The sequence below is a fragment of the Canis lupus genome, chromosome 1 (genome assembly GCF_011100685.1).
Source record: "Canis lupus familiaris isolate Mischka breed German Shepherd chromosome 1, alternate assembly UU_Cfam_GSD_1.0, whole genome shotgun sequence".
Classification (NCBI taxonomy): domain Eukaryota; kingdom Metazoa; phylum Chordata; class Mammalia; order Carnivora; family Canidae; genus Canis; species Canis lupus.
Window position 1 is genome coordinate 48,156,506 of NC_049222.1, and position 22,513 is coordinate 48,179,018.

Genomic DNA, 22,513 nt, shown 5'->3' on the forward strand with positions numbered 1-22,513 from the left:
GTTTTCTGGGTGCCACCCTCTGGTCTTTGCAGGTAGCCTTCTACAGCTCAGAACCAGCAACAGTTCATCCTTTTCACATTGCCTTTTATTCTGGCTCTTCTGCTCTCCTATTCTACTTTAAGGATCCATGTGATTATATTAGGCTCTTTCAGATAATCTAAAATAATCTCCCTAGCTTAAGTTCTAAAACTTTAATGCTATCCGCAAAGTCCTTTCTTGCCACATAACATAACATATCCATAGGTCCCAGGGATTTGGGCATGGACAACTTCAGGCAGTGGTCAGTATTCCGCCTACCGTAAGCTACTATGAGAATTCTGATACGACACTTTTTATAGAGGTTTTCGTTTTTCATTTATTTTGGGTAAGTACCTAGGAGTGGAGCTGCTGGGTCATAGGGCAGATATATGTTTAACTTTGTAAGACACTGCCAGATATTTTTCCAACATGATTGTACCATTTCACACTGCAACCAATAAGGAGGGAGTATGAGAGTTCCAGTTGTTCCACATCCTCACCAATACTTGATGATGTCAGCCTTTTTGGTTTTAGCCATTTTAGTGAGTACATGGTAGTATCTCCTTGTGTTTTTAATTTGGAATTCCCGGAAAATGATGTCAAGCACTTTTTCATATTCATGTCAGCCATTTACATTTTTTTTAATGTTTTTTATTTATGATAGTCACAGAGAGAGAGAGAGACATAGGCAGAGGGAGAAGCAGGCTCCATGCACCAGGAGCCTGATGTGGGATTTGATCCCGGGTCTCCAGGATCGCGCCCTGGGCCAAAGGCAGGCGCCAAACCACTGCGCCACCCAGGGATCCCTACATTTATTTTTGTATGAAGTGTCTGTTCAAGTCTTTTCAGCCATTTTTAATTTGGACCGTTGGTGTTTTAAATGAGTTATCGGGGCACCTGGGTGGCTAAGTGGTTGAGCAGATTGCCTTTGACACAGGGCATGATCCTAGGGTCCTGGGATCGAGTCCCACATCAGGCTGCCCACAGCGAGCCTGCTTCTCCCTCTGCCTGTACCTCTGCCTCTCTCATGAATAAATAAAATCTTTTTAAAAAATATAAATGAGCTATCAGCTCTTTATTCACTCTGGAAACAAATTCTTTATCAGATAAATGTACATATACACTACAAATATCTTCTCCTAGTCTGTCACTTGTCTATTCACTTTCTTAAAGATACCTTTTGATGAAAGTTTTATATTCATGTCTCTTTTATCAAACTTTTCTTCTACTTCTACTGCATTCTGTGTCCTGTCTTAGATATTGCTGCCTACCTCAAAGTCACAGAAATTCTCCTAGAAGTTTGTTTTACCTTTTACTTCTAGGTCTTTGATCCATCTCAAATTAATTTTTGTGTACTGGGTTAAAAAGGTTTGGTTCCCCCCCCCCCACCATGATATTCAATAGTTTCAGAATTATTTGTTGAAAACATTTTACTTTCCTCACTCAACTGACTTGTGCCTTGTTTGAAAATCAACTGTCAGGACACCTGGGTGGCTTAGCAGTTGGGTGTCTGCCTTCGGCCCAGAGTGTGATCCTGGGATCCAGGATTGAGTTCCACATCGAGCTTCCTGCATGGAGTCTACTTCTCTCTCTGCCTGTGTCTCTGCTGTGTGTGTGTGTGTGTGTGTGTGTGTGTGTGTTTCTTATGAATAAATAAATAAAATCTTTAAAAAACAAAAAAAATGAAAATCAACTGTCTCTAAGTATGGGCATGTCTCTGGACTCTATTCCATTTCATTCATCTCTGTTTACCCTTATGTAAATACCATACCATCTTGATTAGAGTTCTATAATAAATCTTTACGCTAGATAGTACAAATTCTCTGGTTTTGTTCTTCCTTTTCAAGACTGATTATTCTAGGTCTTTGGTACTTTCATATAATTTTAAAGTCAGCTTGTCAATTTCTAATTTTAAAAAGCCTTTGGGGGATCTCTGGGTGGCTCAGCGGTTTAGCGCCTGCCTTTGGCCCAGGGCACGATCCTGGAGTCCCGGGATCAAGTCCCACATTGGGCTCCCGGCATGGAGCCTGCTTCTCCCTCCTCCTGTGTCTCTGCCTCTCTCTCTAGGTCTATCATAAATAAATAAATAAATAAATAAATAAATAAATAAATAAATAAATAAATCTAAAAAAATTTAAAAATAAAAAATAAAAAGCCTTTGGGATTATGACTGTGATTGCATTAAATGTGAAATACTCATTTTAAGTGGAAAACAGAGGAGAAATTCTGAGGACACAGAAAGTAAGAAAGGGGAGATTATGAATACCAAATGAAACAAATACTCAAAAACTCCATTAAATTTAACAACAGGGAAGTCACCAGAGCTTTCACAATGGTAGCTTCATTGCCCTGGTTGCAGAAAAAAACAAACTATAACAAAACATCCAATTTCCTCTTCATTCTTATTACTAAAACACCTGAATTGTAGCTGGGCATATAGATAGCTGAATAAAGACTATATTAACTATTTTTCTCTCTAGTGAAGTGTGATCACTGATCAAAAACCAGTTAACGGGCTATATGTGGATATGTCACATGCAACTTCTTCGAAGTATCCTTAAAAGAGTACCTTTTCCTTTTCCTTCTTGCTATGTGCAGGAGGCAGTTTGAATTCAAGCAGCCATTTCAACCACGAGGTAGCATTCTACACTGGCAGAACAGCAAGCAAAGAAGAGCCCAAGTCCCTGGTGATCATGGAGCTGCTGCCACACCAGCTATGGCCTGCCTACCTATTAGGGCACCTGGGTAGCTCAGTCGGTTAAGCGCCTGCCTTCAGCTCAGGTCATGATCCCAGGGTCCTGTCCAAACCATGCACAATCCCTGCTCTCTGCCATCTAACTACATCCTCAATCCATCTACCTTTCTTCATCTTTACGGTTACCCCTCTAGTTCAAATCACCATCATCTCTCATTTGAAATAATTCAATAGCACCCTCAGTGTGCTTTTTGTAACTTATGAAATCCTTCCCAGAGAGATGAAAAAGTTCTGGAAATAGACAGTAGTGACAGTTACACAAGAACATAAATGCCACCAAACTATACACCTAAAAGTGGCTAAAATGGTAAATTCTATGTGAAAAAAACCTTTTCTGTAAACTATAGCCTCCCATATATTTTTCTAAATATTATATAGATGTCCTTTGCACTGAAGTCCTTAATCCATCTGGAAATTTCTGTTTGGACAGAAACAGGACTCTAATTTAGTCTTCATTCTATATGGATACCATGTATTTCAACATTTAGTGAACATTTGGTGCGTCCCCCCGTTTTAGAATACCACTTAATGGTATACTAAGCTCCCATATTTATCTGGGTGTGTTTCTAGGCTTTCTATTCTATTCCATCTGACCACTTTTCTATCCCTGAACCAACACTATAGTAATTAATACTTAAGTAGTCTTAATTATTATGGCTTCATATTAAGTTTTGATATCTGGGAAGAAGGGACTTCATTTAATCTTTTTTATAAAATTGATTTAGCCATTCTTAGTCCTTTGGCTTTCCATATATTTTAGGTTCAGCATGTCAAGTTCCATGAAAAATTATGTGCTATTTTAATTGGAATTCCGATGAATTTGTAGAATGGAGGAAAACTGACACCTTTATATATTGAGTCTTTCAACCCATGAATAAGGTGTATCTCTTCATTTACTTGGGTCTTCTGTTATATGTTTCAATAGAACACTGTAATTCCTTCCCTAGAGGACTATACAATTTTAGTTTGATCTATTTCTAGATACCTTTAGTTTTGAATACTATTACAAATACCTTTTTAAATTAAAATTCCTAGTTATTGCTGGTACGGAGATGTTATTTTTTAATTCAGAAATCTTCCTGGGGGCGCGTGAGTGGCTTAGTGGTTGAGGGTCTGCCTTTGGCTTGGGTTGTGATCCCAAGATCCTGGGATCCAGTCCCACATCCGGCTCCCTGAAGGGAGCCTGCTTCTCCCTCTGCCTGTGTCTCTGCCTCTCTGTGTCTCTCATGAATAAATAAAATAAAATTTAAAAAAAGAACAATGAACTCTTCCTTAAGGTCATTTTTCTCACCATTGAGTAATATTTCCCTTTCCTATGATTTGTGCTCTTTCCCCTTACTTTACCAATTCATGTATATGTATGCCTACACATATACACACATATTTTTGTTATGTTTCTGGGATGTTTATTCTATTACATTGTTCTGTCTCATACTACTATCACACTGTTTTGAATGCTGTAGTTTTATATTTTGATACAGTATGTCTAAACTTTTCTTAGCTATTTATGTTAGTTTACTTTTCCAGATAAATACTGCACCTATTTTGCATGTTCCTCCCCAGAGCCTACCTAAGTTATATAATTTGGGGGCTCTGAAGGCCATTCTGACACCCTTTAAACAAAGTAGCCTTTCTAATCACTCTTTATTACATCACCATCTACCTTCTTGTTAACTGATTTTGGGATCTTCCTCCCCCTACTATAATTACTTGTTCATCACTGTATTCCCAGTGTCTAGAACAGTGTCTGGCACATACCAGGTGCACAAAAATGTTTGCTGAATAAATGGATGAGGATTTTAAATCTCGATAATTCAGAGAAACACAGGAAGGCAGGTTCTGAAGTCATGGTGAAAGAACTAGCTCAGTTTAAGAGGAAGTGCTTAGATTACTCACAGGTGATTAATGTGTAGGCCTCAGGACAGCACCGGGGCACAAGAGTGACAAGTTACTGAGACGGTCAAGGAGGAGAGCGCATGAAAGAAAGAAAAGGAAGAAAGAGATACTTGGAAATAACAAGTGCTGACAAGGATGTGGGAAAAAAGAAACCCTTGTGCACTGTTGGTGGGAATGAAAGCTGGTGCAGCCACGGTGGAAACCAGTATAGAAGTTCCTCAAAAAATTAAAGAATTACCACACAATCTAGTAATTCCTCTACTGGGTATTTACCCAAAGTAAATGAAAACATTAATTCAAAAAGATACAAGCACCCCTTATGTTTATTGCAGCGTTATTTACAATAGCCAAGATACAGAAGCAGCCCAAGTGTGTATCCATGGATGAATGGAAAAGCAAGCACGATCTACATATGCAATGGACTATCACTCAGCCTTAAATAGGAATGGAATCTTGCCATTTTAAATACAGACGGATCTAAAGATTGTAATGTTAAGTGAAATAAGTCAGTCAAAGATAAATACTCTAAGATTTCCCTCCTGTGTGGGGATTTAAGAAACAAGGAAAAAGGGCAGGCCGGGTGGCTCAGCGGTTTAGCGCCCGCCTTCAGCCCAGGGCGTGATCCTGGAGACCCGGGATCGAGTCCCACGTCGGGCTCCCTGCATGGAGCCTGCTTCTCCCTCTGCCTGTGTCTCTGCCTCTCTCTCTTTCTGTCTCATAAATAAATAAAATAAAAAAAAGGGTACACTTACAGTGAGGAGCAATAGGTAATGCATGGAATTGCTGAATCTTTATATCACACACCTGAAACTAACATTACATTCTATGTCGATCATACTAGAAAAATTTTAAAAATAAAAAAAATTCTAGGGGTGGGCGCGTGAAGATGGCTGCGGCCGACGAGGAGCCGAAGCCCAAAAAGCTGAAGGTAGAGGCGCCCCGAGCGCTGAGTGAAAATATTCTCTTTGGAATGGGAAATCCTCTTCTTGACATCACTGCTGTAGTGGATAAGGATTTCCTTGATAAGTATTCTCTTAAACCAAATGACCAAATCTTGGCTGAAGACAAACACAAGGAATTGTTTGATGAACTTGTAAAAAAATTCAAAGTCGAATATCATGCTGGTGGCTCTACCCAGAATTCAATTAAAGTGGCACAGTGGGGGATCCCTGGGTGGCGCAGCGGTTTGGCGCCTGCCTTTGGCCCAGGGCGCGATCCTGGAGACCCGGGATCGAATCCCACGTCGGGCTCCCGGTGCATGGAGCCTGCTTCTCCCTCTGCCTGTGTCTCTGCCTCTCTCTCTCTCTGTGACTATCATAAATAAATAAAAATTTAAAAAAATTTAAAAAAAAAAAAAAAAAGTGGCACAGTGGATGATTCAGCAGCCATACAAAGCAGCAACATTTTTTGGATGCCTTGGGACAGATACATTTGGAGAGATCTTGAAGAAAAAAGCTGCTGAAGCCCACATGGATGCTCATTACTATGAGCAAAACGAGCAAACAACGGGAACTTGTGCTGTGTGCATCACTGGTAGCAACAGGTCACTTGTAGCCAATCTCGCTGCTGCCAATTGTTATAAAAAGGAAAAACATCTTGATATGGATAAAAACTGGACACTGGTAGAAAAAGCAAGAGTTTATTATATAGCAGGCTTTTTTCTTACAGTTTCCCCAGAATCGGTATTAAAAGTGGCTAACCATGCTTCTGAAAACAACAGAATTTTCACTTTGAATTTGTCTGCACCATTTATTAGTCAGTTCTACAAGGAATCATTGATGAAAGTTATGCCTTATATTGACATACTTTTTGGAAATGAGACGGAAGCTGCCACTTTTGCTAGAGAGCAAGGCTTTGAGACTGAAGACATTAAAGAGATAGCCAGAAAGACACAAGCTCTGCCAAAGGTGAACCAGAAGAGGCAACGAATCGTGATTTTCACCCAAGGGAGAGAAGATACTATAATGGCTACAGAAAGTGAAGTCACCGCTTTTGCTGTCTTGGATCAAGACCAGAAAGAAATTGTTGATACCAACGGAGCAGGAGATGCATTTGTTGGAGGTTTTCTGTCTCAACTGGTCTCTGACAAGCCCCTGACTGAATGCATCCGTGCTGGTCACTATGCAGCAAGCGTCATAATTAGGCGGACTGGCTGTACTTTTCCTGAGAAGCCAGACTTCCACTGACAGAAAAGCAGGAAACCCAAGCCCAGGAGTACAGATAGTGCTCTGATTGCTTCCTGAGAATTCCCATATTAATAAAGAAGAAAATTATCTGCCATCTTTTCCTACTATAATAATATTCATTCTTAATTTAGGGAGTATAGTAATGCTCAGTAGAATCTTTATTCTCTCAACAACCTAAAAAAATAATGTCTATTTCCGTAGTTTGATAGTGCTACTTAAATGTTGATTAAACAGGAATACAGCATTTCAATGGAAATTTTTATTTCATTTTCAATTACTTTGTAAATTCATGTGTATTTAGCAAATTGATCAGTTTTTTTACATTTCTGCTTTGAATGCAGATGCAATTTAATATAATAGATTTTTAAACAGGAATTAATGCTAACACATCAATCTTTAGCTTTTTATACAAGTATATTTAATTTAGAATTGTGTGTATGTATATATGTATGTGTGTATATGTATACATACATATATGTATACCACATATATAAATAATAAATGGTCAAATAAGGTACGGAAATATATATCTTGCCAAGTTATGCCAAATAATCTCTTTAGCACATACTCAAACATGTAATAAACTTTGGATAATTAAATAGTTTGCCAAATTATGATATTCAAATTATAATCTTATATTTACCTATGATACTCTGTGATTTGATACAAATAAAAAACTTGTCATATGGGAATTTTTTTCTGTCTTTGCCCTGTGCTCAATAAACTAAAGAAATAAGATTAAAAAAAAAATTCTAAAAAAAAAAAAACAAAAAAACACTTTGTATGAATCATACCTAGGGCGAGCGCAGAACCAATAATACGGAAACCAAAGGGGGGGGGGGGGGAATGAGGGCTAGAAAACGGGAAATGAATGTAAGAGCTGGGTTCATAAATCGCAGAAGCACCAGAAGCGCTAATCTGCAGCGTTAGCTTAATTGGGTAAGTACAATTTAACCTAAGGAACCTAAGCAATAACCTCATACCTCCAGTAGCAACAAATAATTAAACAGAGAGCCCTATTAGACTACACATCAAAATCTGAGGAAAGGACTAATTTTGGAACCCTCTGGGGTCTTAACGTGACCGTTCGCGGCTTAAAAACCCGTCAGCACCCGATCTATGCATCCTTTCGGGTCGGAGCTGCACGCCGTGGTCGGGCAGGCTCCCCTCTGAATGAGACTGCTGCCTGCTCCTTATCACCTTTCCGCGACCGGGCAGTCGGGGCTCACGGCCCCGCAGGTGATTTCCGGGCCTCACACAGAAACCAGAGCTGGGCAGCGGCCGAGGAGGAGCCGGGCGGCCGGCGCTCCGAGAGGCCCTCCGCCCGGCGGCAGGTGGCGAGCCGCTCGGGTCAGCGGGGCCGCCGGGGGCCGCGCCCCCGCGCCGCCCTCCTCGCTCCCCGCCGGGCCCGCCTCGCCCACGCCCTCGCCCGCCCCCGCGAGCCCGGACTCCGCTTCCTACCTGCCGGCACGCGGCCTCGGCCAGCCCTCGGCGGCTCACCGCCGCGCCAGTCGGCAGGGAGCCCACCCTCCGCCGCCGCTCCAGCCTGAGCCCCCGGGCCGGCGACCGACGGCACGTGATCCCGCCCCCGTCGCGTCGCGCCCCGCCCCCTCGGCCCGACTGGCGCCCCGCCTCCCGCCGGCGCGCCCCGCCCACAAGCGCGTCGCTGGCCGATGACGTAGCCGGCGCAGGGACTCCTGACGGGGCCGACGTGCTGCAGCTTCGGCGGGGAGAGAGAGCGAGGTATGTGGTGTCGGCTCTCCCCGCGAGCGGGGAAGTGGGGTGCGGGGGAAGCCGAGGGCTCCGGAGGAAAGTGGGGAGGGGAGGAGGAGACCCGGGGGCCTCCTGCGGGTGCTGGGGTGCAGGGCGGCATCCCGCACCGTCTCGGGGCCCTTCCTGCGGAGGCCGCGGGCCGTCCCGCAGTGCTTCGCGCATCTCCTTACTGGAGGCCCGGGCTCGGGCCGGGTGTGGAAGTTCAAGGGGTAAGCTGCGCCCGCTGCGAGGGAGATTTTCCTCCTAGGGCATGCCACTGGGGAGCCTGGTTTACGAGGTAAAAAGCACAAGAGCTGGAGACGTGGATTCTCTCTCTCTCTTTTTTTTTTTTTTTTAATTTCTTGCCCCGAAGCGATGGCTTGGTCTCTTCGCTCTATCGTATCAGTGAGATGACAGTGTTCGGCCTCGCCATACCTTTCACGGCTGCCATTACGTGACTTCTGCCTCCCGGAATCTTATCTTTTATCATTATCCTGGGTGGGAATGGAAATCTCGTGACTCCTGTTCTAAAGCTGGATTGGGTACGCGGGCGTGGAGATATAGGCTGCTTGCTTTTATTATTTTTAGTATTTTTTTTTTTAATGGGTGGCCTTTGGAGGGAAGATTTCTCCATTGACATCCCGATAGTTTCATTTTCATTTTAAAAATCAGAATATCTATGTTTACCTCATGTTAGCCCGATGTTTTTCACAGACTTAAACGTTTAATCTGACATTTAACAACTTTGCCTCCTTTCAGAGGCAAATCTCCAAAGTATAAGGGTGTTTTTTAATTTATTGTCACCTTACCTCTTTTATTAGCCGTTTAAAGGTCAGCTGCACCTTCTAGACTGGGGAAAAGATGGTCAACGTCTTGAAAGGAGTGCTGATAGAATGGTTAGTAGTTTTTGATACTTAATGCAATTTAAATCTCCATATTGAATCTTGATGTATGTGTACCTCATCTAAAATCCATATTTTTGTTTCAAGACCTAAATAAATCCAGTCTTTTAGCTTTCTTAACTTTATTTTTCTTATGTAGTATGTGGGAGAGATTTTGTTGCTACCTTTTTTCCTGGTACCAGATTTCAAGGTCTCAGTCCAGTTAATATAATTGACGCATTTCCAACACGTGTTGGTCCAGAGCAGTGTATTTTTTAGATCAGTGCTCTTTAGGGGAGCAGCCCTGGTATTGTCCTCCAATCAGTGACTTAAAATTTAGAGTCTGCCTATGTCTTCATCATCACAACCTAGTCTTGAAAGAGTAAGCAAATCAAGAGCTAATGGAAGGTTTACACTAGGCACACATTTAATGGAAGCTAGAAACCTTAATGGGCAGCATTGAATTTCTCAAAGCAAGCTATGTAGGACTTTGTGTTAGACAGTCTGAAAACCTGAAGCTATTGGACCAGTCCTTGCTCAGTCTCTACTTCTTGTTGATAGCAGGGCTGCGGGAGGAGCAAAACCAAACTGTAGGATACTTCTGGCATTTAGAGCAGCATTGTCCTGTGGGGTATCTGGGTGGCTCAGTGGTTGAGTGTCTGCCTTCAGCTCACGTCGTGATCCCTGGGTCCTGAGATCGAGTCCCACATCAGGTTCCCCACGGGGAGCCTACTTCTCTCCCTCTACCTCTCTGTGTCTGTCATGAATAAATAAATAAAGTCTTTAAAAAAAAAAATAGAACAGGGACGACTGGGTGGCTCTATGGTTGAGCGTCTGCCTTCAACTCAGAGCATGATCCCAGGATCCTGGATCAAGTCCCACATCAGGCTCCTGCAGGGAGCCTGCTTCTCCCTCTGCCTATGTCCGTCTCTCATGAATAAATAAAATCTTTAAAGAAAAAAATAGAATAGCATTGTCCTATAGAAATATAATGTAAGCCACATATGTAGGCTTAAGTCTTCTAGTAGCCACATTAAGACTTAATTGAAGCACCTGATATTAATGTTTTATTTAACCCAGTGTGTCCAAGATATTTCAACATGTTCTAAATCTTCAAAGTTTGTACTAAGATTTCAAAATTCTGCTAAGTTTTTTTTCATACCACAGCTTCAAAATCCAGTGTGGAGTTCACTTTTACAGCCCATCCCACAGGCCGGCCACATTTCAAGTGCCCAGTAGTGAGCAGTGCAGATTTAATGTTTGGATAGAGACACAACAAAGACAAGAAAAGAGCCAGTGATATAGGAGGGAAGCTAAGAGGGAAGGTTTCGTGAAGGTAAGTGGGCCATGTCCAGTGATGATGAGAAGTGGAATAGGATGAAAAACTGGAAGTCAATGATTTTCCTTCCTTCCTTTGAAGAGCTGTTCAGCTATGAGAGCTGTTTTAGTGGAGAGGCAGGATAAACAGATTGGAGTACTTTGGAAAGGGAAAAGAAGGTGAGGAAGTGGAGACTCTTTGGAGAAGTTTTGTTGTAATAATTGAGCAATGGAGTGGAGAAATTGGTTGATAACTGAGGAAGGATGTAATAAGGGTCTCTGATTCTTGTTATTTTGGTTTTAGTGTGAGAGACTAGAATGTATGTTGATAAGACTAAACTGCTTAGAGGTAAACATTTGGGAAAGTGAGGGGACAGGATCCGGATCCCACCCATTAAGTTCGAAACACATGTGCTGTTTTCTTTTGAAAAACTTGTAGGCTAATTTTTTATTTTATTTTTCCTAAAACTTTGTTGTAACTAATAGAAACGTTTTCCTCACTGGTCTTTGAATGCTTTTTTGGTTTTGTTTTGTTTTTAAGATTTTATTTATTTATGAGAGACAGACAGAAAGGCAGAGACACAGGCAGAGGGAGAAGCAGGCTCCATGCAGGGAGCCCGATACAGGACTCGATCCTGGGACCCTGGAATCACACCCTGGGCCAAAGACAGGCACTAAACCGCTGAGCCACCCAGGCGTCCCCATTTTGTTTTGTTTTGTTTTAAAGATTTTTATTTATTTTGTTCTGTTTTTTAAACACAAAGGATACATAATGTCAGCTATCAGTTTTCCCCCTTTTGTTTCTTCTGACTCTTTGATCTTCACCTCTGGATTTAATAAATCTCTCTTGTAACAAGATTTTTGTATTTTAGTTTTTGTTGACGTTACATTTCATTTATCTAGACTCTATTGGGAGGAGGGGCATATTTGGTAAAGATCTGAATTCGCTTTTATTGGTTGAACAATTGTTTCACACCATTTATTCCCTTCTCTAATGATAGATGATACCTCTTTTATCTTTGCTTCACTCTCCTTCTACTTTGATTAATCCTGTCCCATATGCATTCTTTGTCATTGTTGCCTATTCAAGAATAAACTTAGAATAATTTAGTCTGTCTGAATCCTTTTGGCATGATGATTGGGATTGTGTTAAGTCTGTAATTTGAAAAATTATCGTGGGTGGACTGCATTTTAAAGAGCGGAACTGTAGGAGACTCATTAAAATCTCAGCGGTAGGCTTTCAGTGTAGCCTTGAGGACAGAGTACAGATTTGTAAGAGGAGCTGAGGTGTTAGTTTCTTGATTTGCTGAGCTGCCTGCCTGGTTTGCTATCATGTAATCAAACCTCTGAATTCTACCTGGGTTCTAACGGCCCACTATCACTTTGCTTTTCTATGTAATCCCCAGACTAGCAGCACCAGTATCATCTGGAACTTGTTAGAAATGTAAATTTTCAGACTTCACCCTAAATCTCCTAATTAGAATTGTGTATGCGAAGGAACTTATTAAGAAACATTTTAAGTTTGAGAAGCACTTAATTGGCTTAAGTGTGATCATCAGTTTTCCTCTGGAGAATTGTTTTGCACTAGAACCACTAAAATTTTATTTTGCAGATGTACACTATCCTTGTGAAACTTTAATTTTTTCCTTCAAGGTGAATTCTAAAGTGTAGCCTGCACAATTTTTCAAAAGGATAACTGTCTTCCCAAAGATTATATCTTCCAAAAAGAGTTGAGCCCTAAGAAATAACAGATTCATGAAGGACATGGTCAGGGCTGTTGGGTACTCCACAATCAGATGTACATGTTGGGGTGGTAATTGGAAAAGTCCTTCAGCTTCCTTCATGTCTGTATTTGATGCCAAAGAGAAGATTCCTTAGTAATATAGTATCTGTTTATTCATAATCCCCATAGATTATGTGGAGCGAGCCTTTAGGTGTACTGGAGTATGAATTTGACACGTCTGGAGTTTATAGGCAAAACACTCAATCTCCTAAAACTACTTCCATTATTCCAGTGATTCTTTCCAAATTCCAGCCTTTTTACCATCGAAGGTCATCTATAATAGCATAGATAGTGCTGTTCCACTTACTCTGTTCAGGCAGCCAGCAAAATACTGCTCAGGTGTGTATGGCCTCATTCAAGAGGGGAGTCTTAATTTGACACCTGCCTTAGAATGCCTTCACCTATTGCCATATTTAAATTTCGTGTCTGTCCATTCCTTTTAACTGGTTAGGAGTCTATAAGAAAGAAGCAAATCATATTAATGGCCATTAAGGCCCAACTATTGGTGAATTGGAAAAAAGGTACTGGGATAGGAGAGGATGCTTTCCTCAAAGGCTTATTTTATCAAATACCAAAATCTAAAGCTAAATTGAAGTTCTTTTGTTTATAAATTTGTGTTTTTATATCAAAATGAGATTGGTGAAAACTTCCTCTTTGTTGGGATCCACCACTATCAACTGCCAGCCTCACACTAAGCCTTTTCCCGAATTTAGCCAAGCGCAGCAATATCAAAGCAAGTAGCATATCCCAACAAATCGCAGGTGCTAGAGCAGACCCCAGGTGTGACAGTTATTACACCTGGTTTGGCAAGTGCTTCCATAAGGAAGATTTGTTGCAGAGGTGCAAATTCCAACTAGTTTACAGCATAATAGCAAAGAATCTGGAGAAATAGGTGGTATTAGACCAGCTTACCCTTTTAGGCTTGGCATCTAAACCTGTATTGTATATGAGAAGCAAATAACTAAGGCAAAACCAGTCTTAATCATTATTCTGTTCTTTCACAGCATTTATATTATCTCTTGTGAGCCTCTGCTTCTCAGAAGGGCCATATTCACTGAAGTTTCCTGGCTACTCAGAACAGTGCCTAAAATATATACCGGAGATATTTAGTAAATATTTGTTTACTAGATGAATTTTGTCAACAGAATTGAGTCAAGGAATGTAATCTCAGTCTAAATCCTATGTTACTAATGTTCCTTTTAGAGCTTCTCTTGTTACCACAGTGATAATAGTGGATATAAGAGTAGATTCTGATAACTTGGATTCAAGTTTCAGTATGAAAACGGTTTGTCCACCAAACTTCCTTTTTGGCTAGTTACATCAAAATAGCTTTTAAATGAAGTGACTATTGGCTTCCAGTCTTAGTTGTTGTTTTTAAGATTTTATTTATTTATTTGGCACAGCACAAGCACGGAGAGTGGCAGGCAGAGGGAGAGGGAGATGCAGACTCCCTGCTGAGCAAAGATCCCAATGATGGCCTCGACTCCAGGACCCTGGGATCATAGCCTGAGCCACCCAGGTGCCCAGTCTTAGTTTTTAAAGAGCGGGCTCTCACCGAGCTATCGATATGAATAATAGAAGTACTGTCTTCAGCAGCTGATCTAGAAAGCAATTTGTAATAGGTTTTTTGAACTTTTATATGGTTTGACACAATAATTCCATTTCTAGAAGTTTATCCTAAAGAAATGACCCTAAGGAAATATCAGAACTGTGGATAAAAATGTAGGAGATTGAGGAGCATCTGGGTGGCTCAGTTGGTTAATCATTTGACTCTTGATATCAGCTCAGGTTGTCATCTCAGGGTTGAGAGATCTAGCCCCGCTTTGTTGGGGTTCCCTGCTCAGCATGGAGTCTGCTTGAGATTCTCTGATTCTCTCTCTCTGTCCCTCCCTGCTGCATGTGCTAGCATGCATGTACACTCTCTCAAATCTTAAATAAATGTTGGTAATTGAATGTGTTAATAAAGTATAGAAGCTGGAGCTAGAGGCTATAATGCTAAGCAAAATAATTCAGTCAGAGAAAGATAAATACTGTATGACTTCATTCGTGAAATTTAAGAAATAAGCAAAGTGGAAAAAAGCAAGATGAATCAGGAAAAAGACCCTTAATTATAGAGAACAAACTGATGGTGATGGAGAGTAGGAAGTACACTTGTGATAAGCACCAGCCATTAAATGGAAATGTTGAATCACTATAATGTTCGTCTGAAACTATTATACTATATGTTAACTGGAATTAAAATAACTTTAAAAGCCAAAAAATAAAGCATTGATTGTGATATTTTATAATCAAATAATGTAGCAATTAAAATACTTGAAAACATTTTAAGTATTATAGGGCAATGATACTGTGTAATACAATATTAAATAAAAAAGGCTGAATGCCTTCCTGAAATGACACTGAGCATTTATTGGATACTATACTAAGCACTTGGTAATATTCGGTTCTCACAACAATCCTATGAGATACAGGTATTATTATCCCAATTTTATAGATACAGAAATTAAGGCACAGAAATTAATTGCTCAGGATTACAAAGCTGCTAAGATGGGATTCTAAACCATAGTATTCTGGCTTCAGAGCCCAAGCTACTAAGCCTGATGTAGACTAACACAAAACTAAGCATAATATTGTATTAAGTTTTTTAAAAAGTATGTATGTATATGCTTAGAATATCATATACACAGGTTAGCAATAACAAATATTTTTGTAACAGCAAATCCTTTAATGGGGATAGAAGTAGGTAATATAGGGATCCCTGGGTGGCGCAGCGGTTTAGCGCCTGCCTTTGGCCCAGGGCGCGATCCTGGAGACCCAGGATCGAATCCCACGTCGGGCTCCCGGTGCATGGAGCCTGCTTCTCCCTCTGCCTATGTCTCTGCCTCTCTCTCTCTCTCTCTCTCTCTCTCTCTCTGTGACTATCATAAATAAATAAAAATTTAAAAAAAAAAAAAAAAAGAAGTAGGTAATATACATATTTAAGTTGACTGAGCTGGGGCTTGGGGGTTAGGCTGAGTCTAGTACGTTAGCATCATGTTTTGTTTTGTTTTGTTTTTAACAATAAACCTATGGTAGGTCATATTGGGAACTTGGGACTGTTATTCTGGTTAGCTCAGTGTCCCCTGTGGTGGCCCTTTCTTTCTCTTAAGACCCTACCCATTTCAAATATTTATTGAGCACCTACAGTATGCTGGACCCTATTAAAGGTACCTATATCTCAAGCTGGACAATACCCTTATTCCAAAAACACTTTGGAAAATGCTTATAAGAAGGTAATAAACTTAAAGCCATTTCATGTTCAGTAACAATTTTCTAAAACATTCTGTTCTTAGGACATACAGAATTTGGAGAATTTAAGATTTTTTAGGTAATTGTACCTCTTAGCTAATTATTATCAGGAAGGATATTTACTGTTGACAGAGCCAAGATTATCATTCTGACAGAACGGATAATGCAGGTGACCAGTGAAGTCCATGATCTGTTTTACAGCTAACTACATCATCTTAGTAGAGCCTTTGTGGTATAATAATTTTTTAGAATTATGTTTTACAGGAGTTATACTCAGGTTATGTAGGAAGGAGCTGATTGCTATCTACCCTTCATATCTCCAGGTCAAAGACACGTTTTTCCTACTCATTAGCCCTGATCTCAGAACTTCAAGTATGTCTATGGGTACCTGGTTTTGTTTTTCTTTTCTTGCCAGCAGGTTCTCTTTCCATAGACTCTCTACATGAGGAAGTAGAATAAATAGCCCTGTATTCAGGCAAAATACTCTAGTTCCCTTAATATTTCATAACAAAAGTCTCTTAAATTTTGTCCTTTTGAATCATTACAAATTATATTTCAGATACATGCTAGAGAATTCAGTCTCAAAATGATTTCTGTTTTCTTTCAAAAAATGTCATTGAGGTGATTAATAATGGAAGGAGTAAATTCAGTCTCTCACCGACCACTTACTTTTTAAGTATCTCATTTGTCCATTAGTAGTGTTTCCCCAGATATGGGGAATGCCACTGATGTTCAAGCTGATTTGTAGTAGAACACAAAAGAGAGGGGGAAGACAAAAATTGTTTTTATATGACCAGTTTATTTGAGGAAAAAAAACATGTCTGGATGACTAGTGATTCATACCAGGTTAAGCTTAAAAAGTTGATTTAAAGGCAATTTTTTTTTAAGATTTTATTTATTCATGAGAGACAGAGAGATAGAGAGAGAGAGGCAGAGACACAGGCAGAGGGAGAAGCAGGCTTCATGCGGGGAGCCCAATGCAGGACTTGATCCTGGGACTACAGGACCATGCCCTGGGCTGAAGGCAGGCGCTAAACTGCTGAGCCACCCAGGGATCCCCAAGATTTAAAGGCAATTTAAAGAAAAATAATATGTTGTACAGTTGTTACAAGAGATGGTTAAATTAGCAAGGATAGTAGGCAAATGGCAAAAAATTTAAAAACCCCAACATGCTAATTTAAAGCACATAAGTGAGTCCCCTTGGCACTTAAATCTCAATCCTTATCTTACTATACCTGTTCCCAGTACCTGACACAGTGGATTGCTTCCTCTTCCTGAATGTCCTTTGTTCACTTACCTTCCAGGACTCAGGGTTTTCTTTCTACCTCAGTGGTCACTGCTTTATAATCTACTTTGTTGATTTGTCCTTTTCTTCTTAACCTTTTGATATTGTTGAGACTGGTGCTTGGTCCTTGGTCTCTTCTCTGTAGCTATGTTCACTCCCTTGTCGGGGCTTGAGGACTGATTTTTTCTCTTCAGTCTGGACTTAGCTAATGAAATCCAGAATTGTATATCCACCTTCCTACTCACTTTCTTCACTTGGGTGCCAGTACGCATCTCAACTGTAACATGCCTAAAACCCAACTCTTGATCTTCCCAGCAATCCTGTTCTTACTTCCTTTTCATTTGCTCTGACTGAAAATGTTGGGAGTCTCCTTAATTATTCTCTTTCAAGCTGGAGTCTAGTCTCAGCAAATTATGTTGGCTTTGTATTCTTTGTATATCTAGAATCCATTTCACTCTCATCATTTCACTGTTATACCACATAGGTCCAAACTATTATCGTCTCTTACCTGGGTTACTTTAGTCATCTTCTGATCTGTCTCCCTGTTTTTACCCCTGCCTTCAATACCTACAGTCTTCTCTTAACCCTGCAGGCAGTATGATCTTTATATTTAAAATTGAAGTCAATTTATAAGTTAAATCATGTCATTCAGTAAAAACCAAACTTGCTAAAATCACCTCCGAGGCCCTATGTGATCTGATCTAGCCGTACTAACTTTCTGACCTCATCTCCCACTTCTATGCCCTCTAGTCACCGCCCCCCCCCCCCCCACGGCCTTGCCATTCACTCTGCCTAAAATGTTCTTGCCTGAGTCTACCCGCCTTGCTTACTACCTCCTCCTGTTTGTTCAGATGTCACTCACTGCTCAGTAAGGCTTTCCCTGTTCAGACTTACAAGATCCTATCACTCTCACCACTGCCATTTTTCATCCTACTTCCCTGCTGTGTGTGTGTGTGTGTGTGTGTGTGTGTGTGTGTGTGTGTACACTACCAGTAGAATGCAAGCTCTGTAACAGGATTCTGAGTTACTTTGTTCACTGCTGGATACCTAGGACCAGAGTAAGTGCCTAGCATATGACAGGTGCTCAGTAAATATTTATTGAATGAATGAATAAAGCTTTAAGTATCAAATTTACTTCTGAACCAATCAATTCTGTACATTAGAATAGTCATTCTAATACTGCAAGCCATAGACTATGACTGAATTTTGCCCAACCTAAGTGGACAAGCATAACCTAAGTGTTCTGAACTTAAGTGTAAGATGACAAACTAAATTTTAAAATGTGTCAGTTCTGATGTGGGCAGGCTTATTTATTTATTCACATCATTTTATAGTGTAGTAAATTGTTTAAAAATCATTGTAATGATAAGTTACTGAAAATAATTAAAATCATCTTTTCAGAAAGACTTGACTTTATTAACAGTTAATATGCCATGAACCATACTCATTTACTGATTGAAATAAATCCTTTACCTTTGTTAGCTTCACTTATACCTAGTTTGTACTTGAAAGAAGTAAAACTTGTTTTTATGTTTTTAGGTAATTACACTGACCTCTTTTGAATTCAGTCATCTTTGTAATGGATGTTGTCATTCCTTAAGAAACCATAAGATTTTATGAAGTTACATTTTCTCTAAGATTTAAAAAAAACTGCAACTTGACATTTTTATATTCATCTTTTGCTAAACACATTATTGTACATTAGGTCTAAAGAGTGTTCTTTGTTGTGATTCAGGGTTTTTACAGCAGAGATATGTTTCTGTAAGGTCTATAAATTTGGGGTTTGTTTGGGTTTTTTTTAGGTTTATGTGCTTATTTGAGAGAGCAAGAGCATGTGCACATTCTCTGGGGGGAGGGGCAGAGGAAAAAGAGAGAATCCTTAAGCAGACTCTACACTGAGCACAAAGCCCAACACGGGGCTTGGTTCCAGGACCCTGAGATCATGACCTGACCTGAAATTAAGAGTTGGACACTTAACCAACTGACCCACCCAGGCATCCCATGTAAATCCTAGAATTTGGATCTCTCTTTTCCTTGTGACTTATTCTATTCATTCCAAACTAAAAATCACAAATAAATAGAATTTGTATCTGTTCTTTGAGCTCAGTATCCTGAAGAAGATTTTGGTAGGATTTCCTTTAAAGATTCTGAGTGAGGGGATCCTTGGGTGGCTCAGTGGTTTAGCACCTGCCTTCGGCCCAAGGCATGATCCTGGAGTCCCGGGATTGAGTCCTGCATCAGGCTCTCTGCATGGAGCCTGCTTCTCCCTCTACCTGTGTCTCTGCCTCTCTCTCTCTCTCTCTCTCTCTCTCTCTCATGAATAAATATTTTTTTTAAAAAAAGATTCTAAGTGAGTTCAAATTTAGGAAGTTCAGAATTTTAAGGAAGGAAGAAAAACTGAGAACCTACTGCAAGCCAAACACCGTCTTTGGAATTACTCTCTTTTAATTTAAAGGAGAATAACTTAATTATTCTCTTTTAATTAATAAACTGTTAATAACAGTTCTGTTATGTGGGCTCATTTTGAGGCTTTAGAGATTAAGTACATAGTAAGGTCACACAAGTGATAAAGCTGGGATTGAATTCAGATCTGACTTTTGCAGGATCCCTGGGTGGCGCAGCGGTTTGACGCCTGCCTTTGGCCCAGGGCGTGATCCTGGAGACCTGGGATTGAATCCCACGTCGGGTTCCCGGTGCATGGAGACTGCTTCTACCTCTGCCTGTGTCTCTGCCTCTCTCTCTCTCTCTCTGTGTGTGTGACTATCATAAATTTAAAAAAAAAAAAAAAAAAAAGATCTGACTTTTGCTGTACACCCTACTTTATCACAGTGACTGCTAAACTGGTTTTGTAAATTAAATTTTTCACTGGCAAGATAGTGAAAAATCTATTGTCTTCTTAAGTGTAATGGTCATGGGCAAGTAAGGAAATTCATTTTTTAAATCAGTTAAGGGAGCTGTGGTTTCTAGGCCCTATTAACTACAAACCTCTGAACATTATTTGTTCACTTGTCAGTGACAAATTACTCTTTTAAAATCTTCTCATTGGCCTCTTTCTCTAAAACTTAAAGGAACAGTTCTAAAATGAAGTCATGAAAAAAATAAAAAATAAAATGAAGTTATGTCTACAAATCATTAATGCTTGAGACAGAGGGAATGACGGATTGAGTTAACAGTTTAGAACTTTTTGAGTTATCCTAAAAATTCTGCATGCCCAATTCTAATTGCTTAGGTATAATTTGATAACACAATGTGTCATTATCATGTGTTTGTCTCTGCAGTGACCCTGCCATGAAGCAGTTTCTGCTGTACTTGGATGAATCAAATGCCTTAGGGAAGAAGTTCATCATTCAAGACATTGATGACACTCATGTCTTTGTTATAGCAGAGTTGGTTAATGTCCTCCAGGAGCGAGTAGGTGAATTAATGGACCAAAATGCTTTTTCTCTTACCCAGAAGTGAAAGTACTCAATATTGACCACTTAGGAATTACAAGTAGCAAATGTGAGAGACTGTCACTATTCAGTGTCCTACATGACAGATTAGACTTAGCTGCTTAGTCGCATATTATGGGAAAAACTGTGATGTCATTTGTTCAGAAAAAAGTCCTTGAAATGATTTTCTTGTTGTTTTTTCGGTACATGTACCCTAGAATTTAAAAAAAAAAAAAGAAAAAAAACTTTAATGATTGTCTGTAATTTGACTTTTACTATCCTACATTAAAATATAAATATAAATGGTTTTCCTACCTTTTTAATACCAATTTAATGCATTAAGAATTTAATGGAATATGCATTTTTCAGTTTAATCTAGGTGTTTGTTTGCTTGTTCCTGCTAATAATTATAGAATTTTATAATCTGGGTGGTGTTCTGTTCTAATTAGAAACTTCACATCAATTATTTAGGTAAGTATACCAAGGTGGGACCTTTGGTAATATTTATGTCTTTATAAATAATATCTGGATACTGGCCAGCTTTATTGATGAAGAAGGAAGGTAGGAAAGAGAACCATGGAACATTAATGTAAGCTACACTTTGCATTTCCCTAAAAATACAGTTTTAAAAGTACAGAGGGCTTGGGCTGCCTGGGCAGCTCATTTAAGCGTCCGACTCTTGTCTCAGGATCATGAGTTCAAGCCCCTTATTGGGCTCCACACTGGGCATGGAGCCTACTTAAAAAAAAAAAAAAAAAAAAAGAAGTGTGGAAGAAATAACCAAATGGTAAAGGGACATGGTGCCTTGCAAGCTTTAGCTTTTCCTTGTTCAAACTTTTTTAGTCACATTTTCCTTTCCCATCAGGGCAAGTGTTTTTTTGTTTAAAAAAAAAAAAATCAGTTTTAAAGAAAGGGAAGAAGGAGTAGATAGAAATAAATTGAGTCTTATGGGAAGTGGCATGATTAGGATAAGATCTATTGCATATGGTTTTATGATTGATTGGAGGCAGAAATAATAACTCCAATAGGAGCTTTGCTTCCCTTCCTGAAGATAGTGTTAACTAGGATAGGTTCCCAGGGATGAGATTTTCTTCTAAGAAAGAAGAGGACTTCTGTGATGCTATGTGGAATTCTATCAAACCCAGTTTTTTTCCCCTCCCATGGTGTACTTACTCAAAGCCCCTGTGTACCATTTTCACTCACTCAAGCTGGACATTTCCACTGCTTGGTACAGTAGGTCCTCCCTTATCTGCAATTTTGCTCTCCACAGTCAGCCAAGGTCTAGAAGCAGATGACTCTCCTCACTGTTGTCAGAAGGTCAATAGTAACCTGATACTATCACAATGCCTACATCATTAATATCGCTTCATCGCATCATGTGGGCATTTTATCATCTCATGAGGATCCTATAAGAGGAAAGAGGGTGGGCAGCCCCGGTGGCTCAGCAGTTTAGTGCCACCTTCAGCCCAGGGCATGATCCTGGAGACCTGGGATCGAGTCCCATGTCAGGCTCCCTGCATGGAGTCTGCTTCTCCCTCTGCCTGTGTCTCTCATGAATAAATAAATAAAATATTAAAAAAAAAAAAAAAAGGAAAGAGGGTAATGACAGTACAATAAAATAATTTGAGAGACCATATTCACATAACCTTTATTACAGTTTATTAATACTAATAATAATTGTTCTTAATCTCTTACTGTGTCTAATTTATAAATTAAACTTTGTCATAGGCATGTGCATATAGGAAAAAACACAATGTATACAGGGCTCAATACTTCCTGTGGTTTTAAGCATCCACCAGGGATCTTGGAATATAATATAATTCCCCATCTATCATGATTCCCACCAATATAAATCAATTCGCAGAATTTTGATTCTCATTTAACAATGCAAACAATTTTGTTATATTATTGGTAAATTTGG

General features: G+C 39.8%; 2 protein-coding genes across 4 annotated transcripts; both read left to right on the forward strand.

Annotated features, from left to right (window-relative positions):
• The first annotated feature begins 5,544 nt into the window (after window positions 1–5,544).
• LOC119875963 (adenosine kinase-like) lies at window positions 5,545–7,547 on the forward strand. The gene is made up of 2 exons (XM_038526435.1): window positions 5,545–5,819; window positions 6,031–7,547. The coding sequence occupies exons 1-2, from the start codon at window positions 5,556–5,558 to the stop codon at window positions 6,853–6,855; spliced, it is 1,089 nt and encodes a 362-aa protein (XP_038382363.1). The 5' UTR covers window positions 5,545–5,555; the 3' UTR covers window positions 6,856–7,547.
• Window positions 7,548–8,514: 967 nt separating this feature from the next.
• On the forward strand, window positions 8,515–20,915 carry GTF2H5 (general transcription factor IIH subunit 5). 3 transcript variants are annotated; one of them, XM_038526436.1, is made up of 3 exons: window positions 8,515–8,598; window positions 9,429–9,503; window positions 20,440–20,915. In XM_038526436.1, the coding sequence occupies exons 2-3, from the start codon at window positions 9,469–9,471 to the stop codon at window positions 20,618–20,620; spliced, it is 216 nt and encodes a 71-aa protein (XP_038382364.1). In that variant the 5' UTR covers window positions 8,515–8,598; window positions 9,429–9,468; the 3' UTR covers window positions 20,621–20,915. The 3 variants fall into 3 exon arrangements, with proteins under 3 accessions (XP_038382364.1, XP_038382365.1, XP_038382366.1); XM_038526437.1 differs by lacking the exon at window positions 8,515–8,598 and adding an exon at window positions 8,679–8,837; XM_038526438.1 differs by lacking the exon at window positions 8,515–8,598 and adding an exon at window positions 8,681–8,905.
• Window positions 20,916–22,513: the final 1,598 nt, after the last annotated feature.

Coding starts and splice junctions, on each gene's coding strand:
- GTF2H5 (XM_038526436.1), top strand. CDS start 9,469: ATGGTCAACGTCTTGAAAGGAGTGCTGATAGAATG. Junction 9,504..20,439: donor AAAGGAGTGCTGATAGAATG/GTTAGTAGTTTT, acceptor TTGTCTCTGCAG/TGACCCTGCCATGAAGCAGT.
- LOC119875963 (XM_038526435.1), top strand. CDS start 5,556: ATGGCTGCGGCCGACGAGGAGCCGAAGCCCAAAAAGCTGAAGGTAGAG. Junction 5,820..6,030: donor CTACCCAGAATTCAATTAAA/GTGGCACAGTGG, acceptor AAAAAAAAAAAA/GTGGCACAGTGGATGATTCA.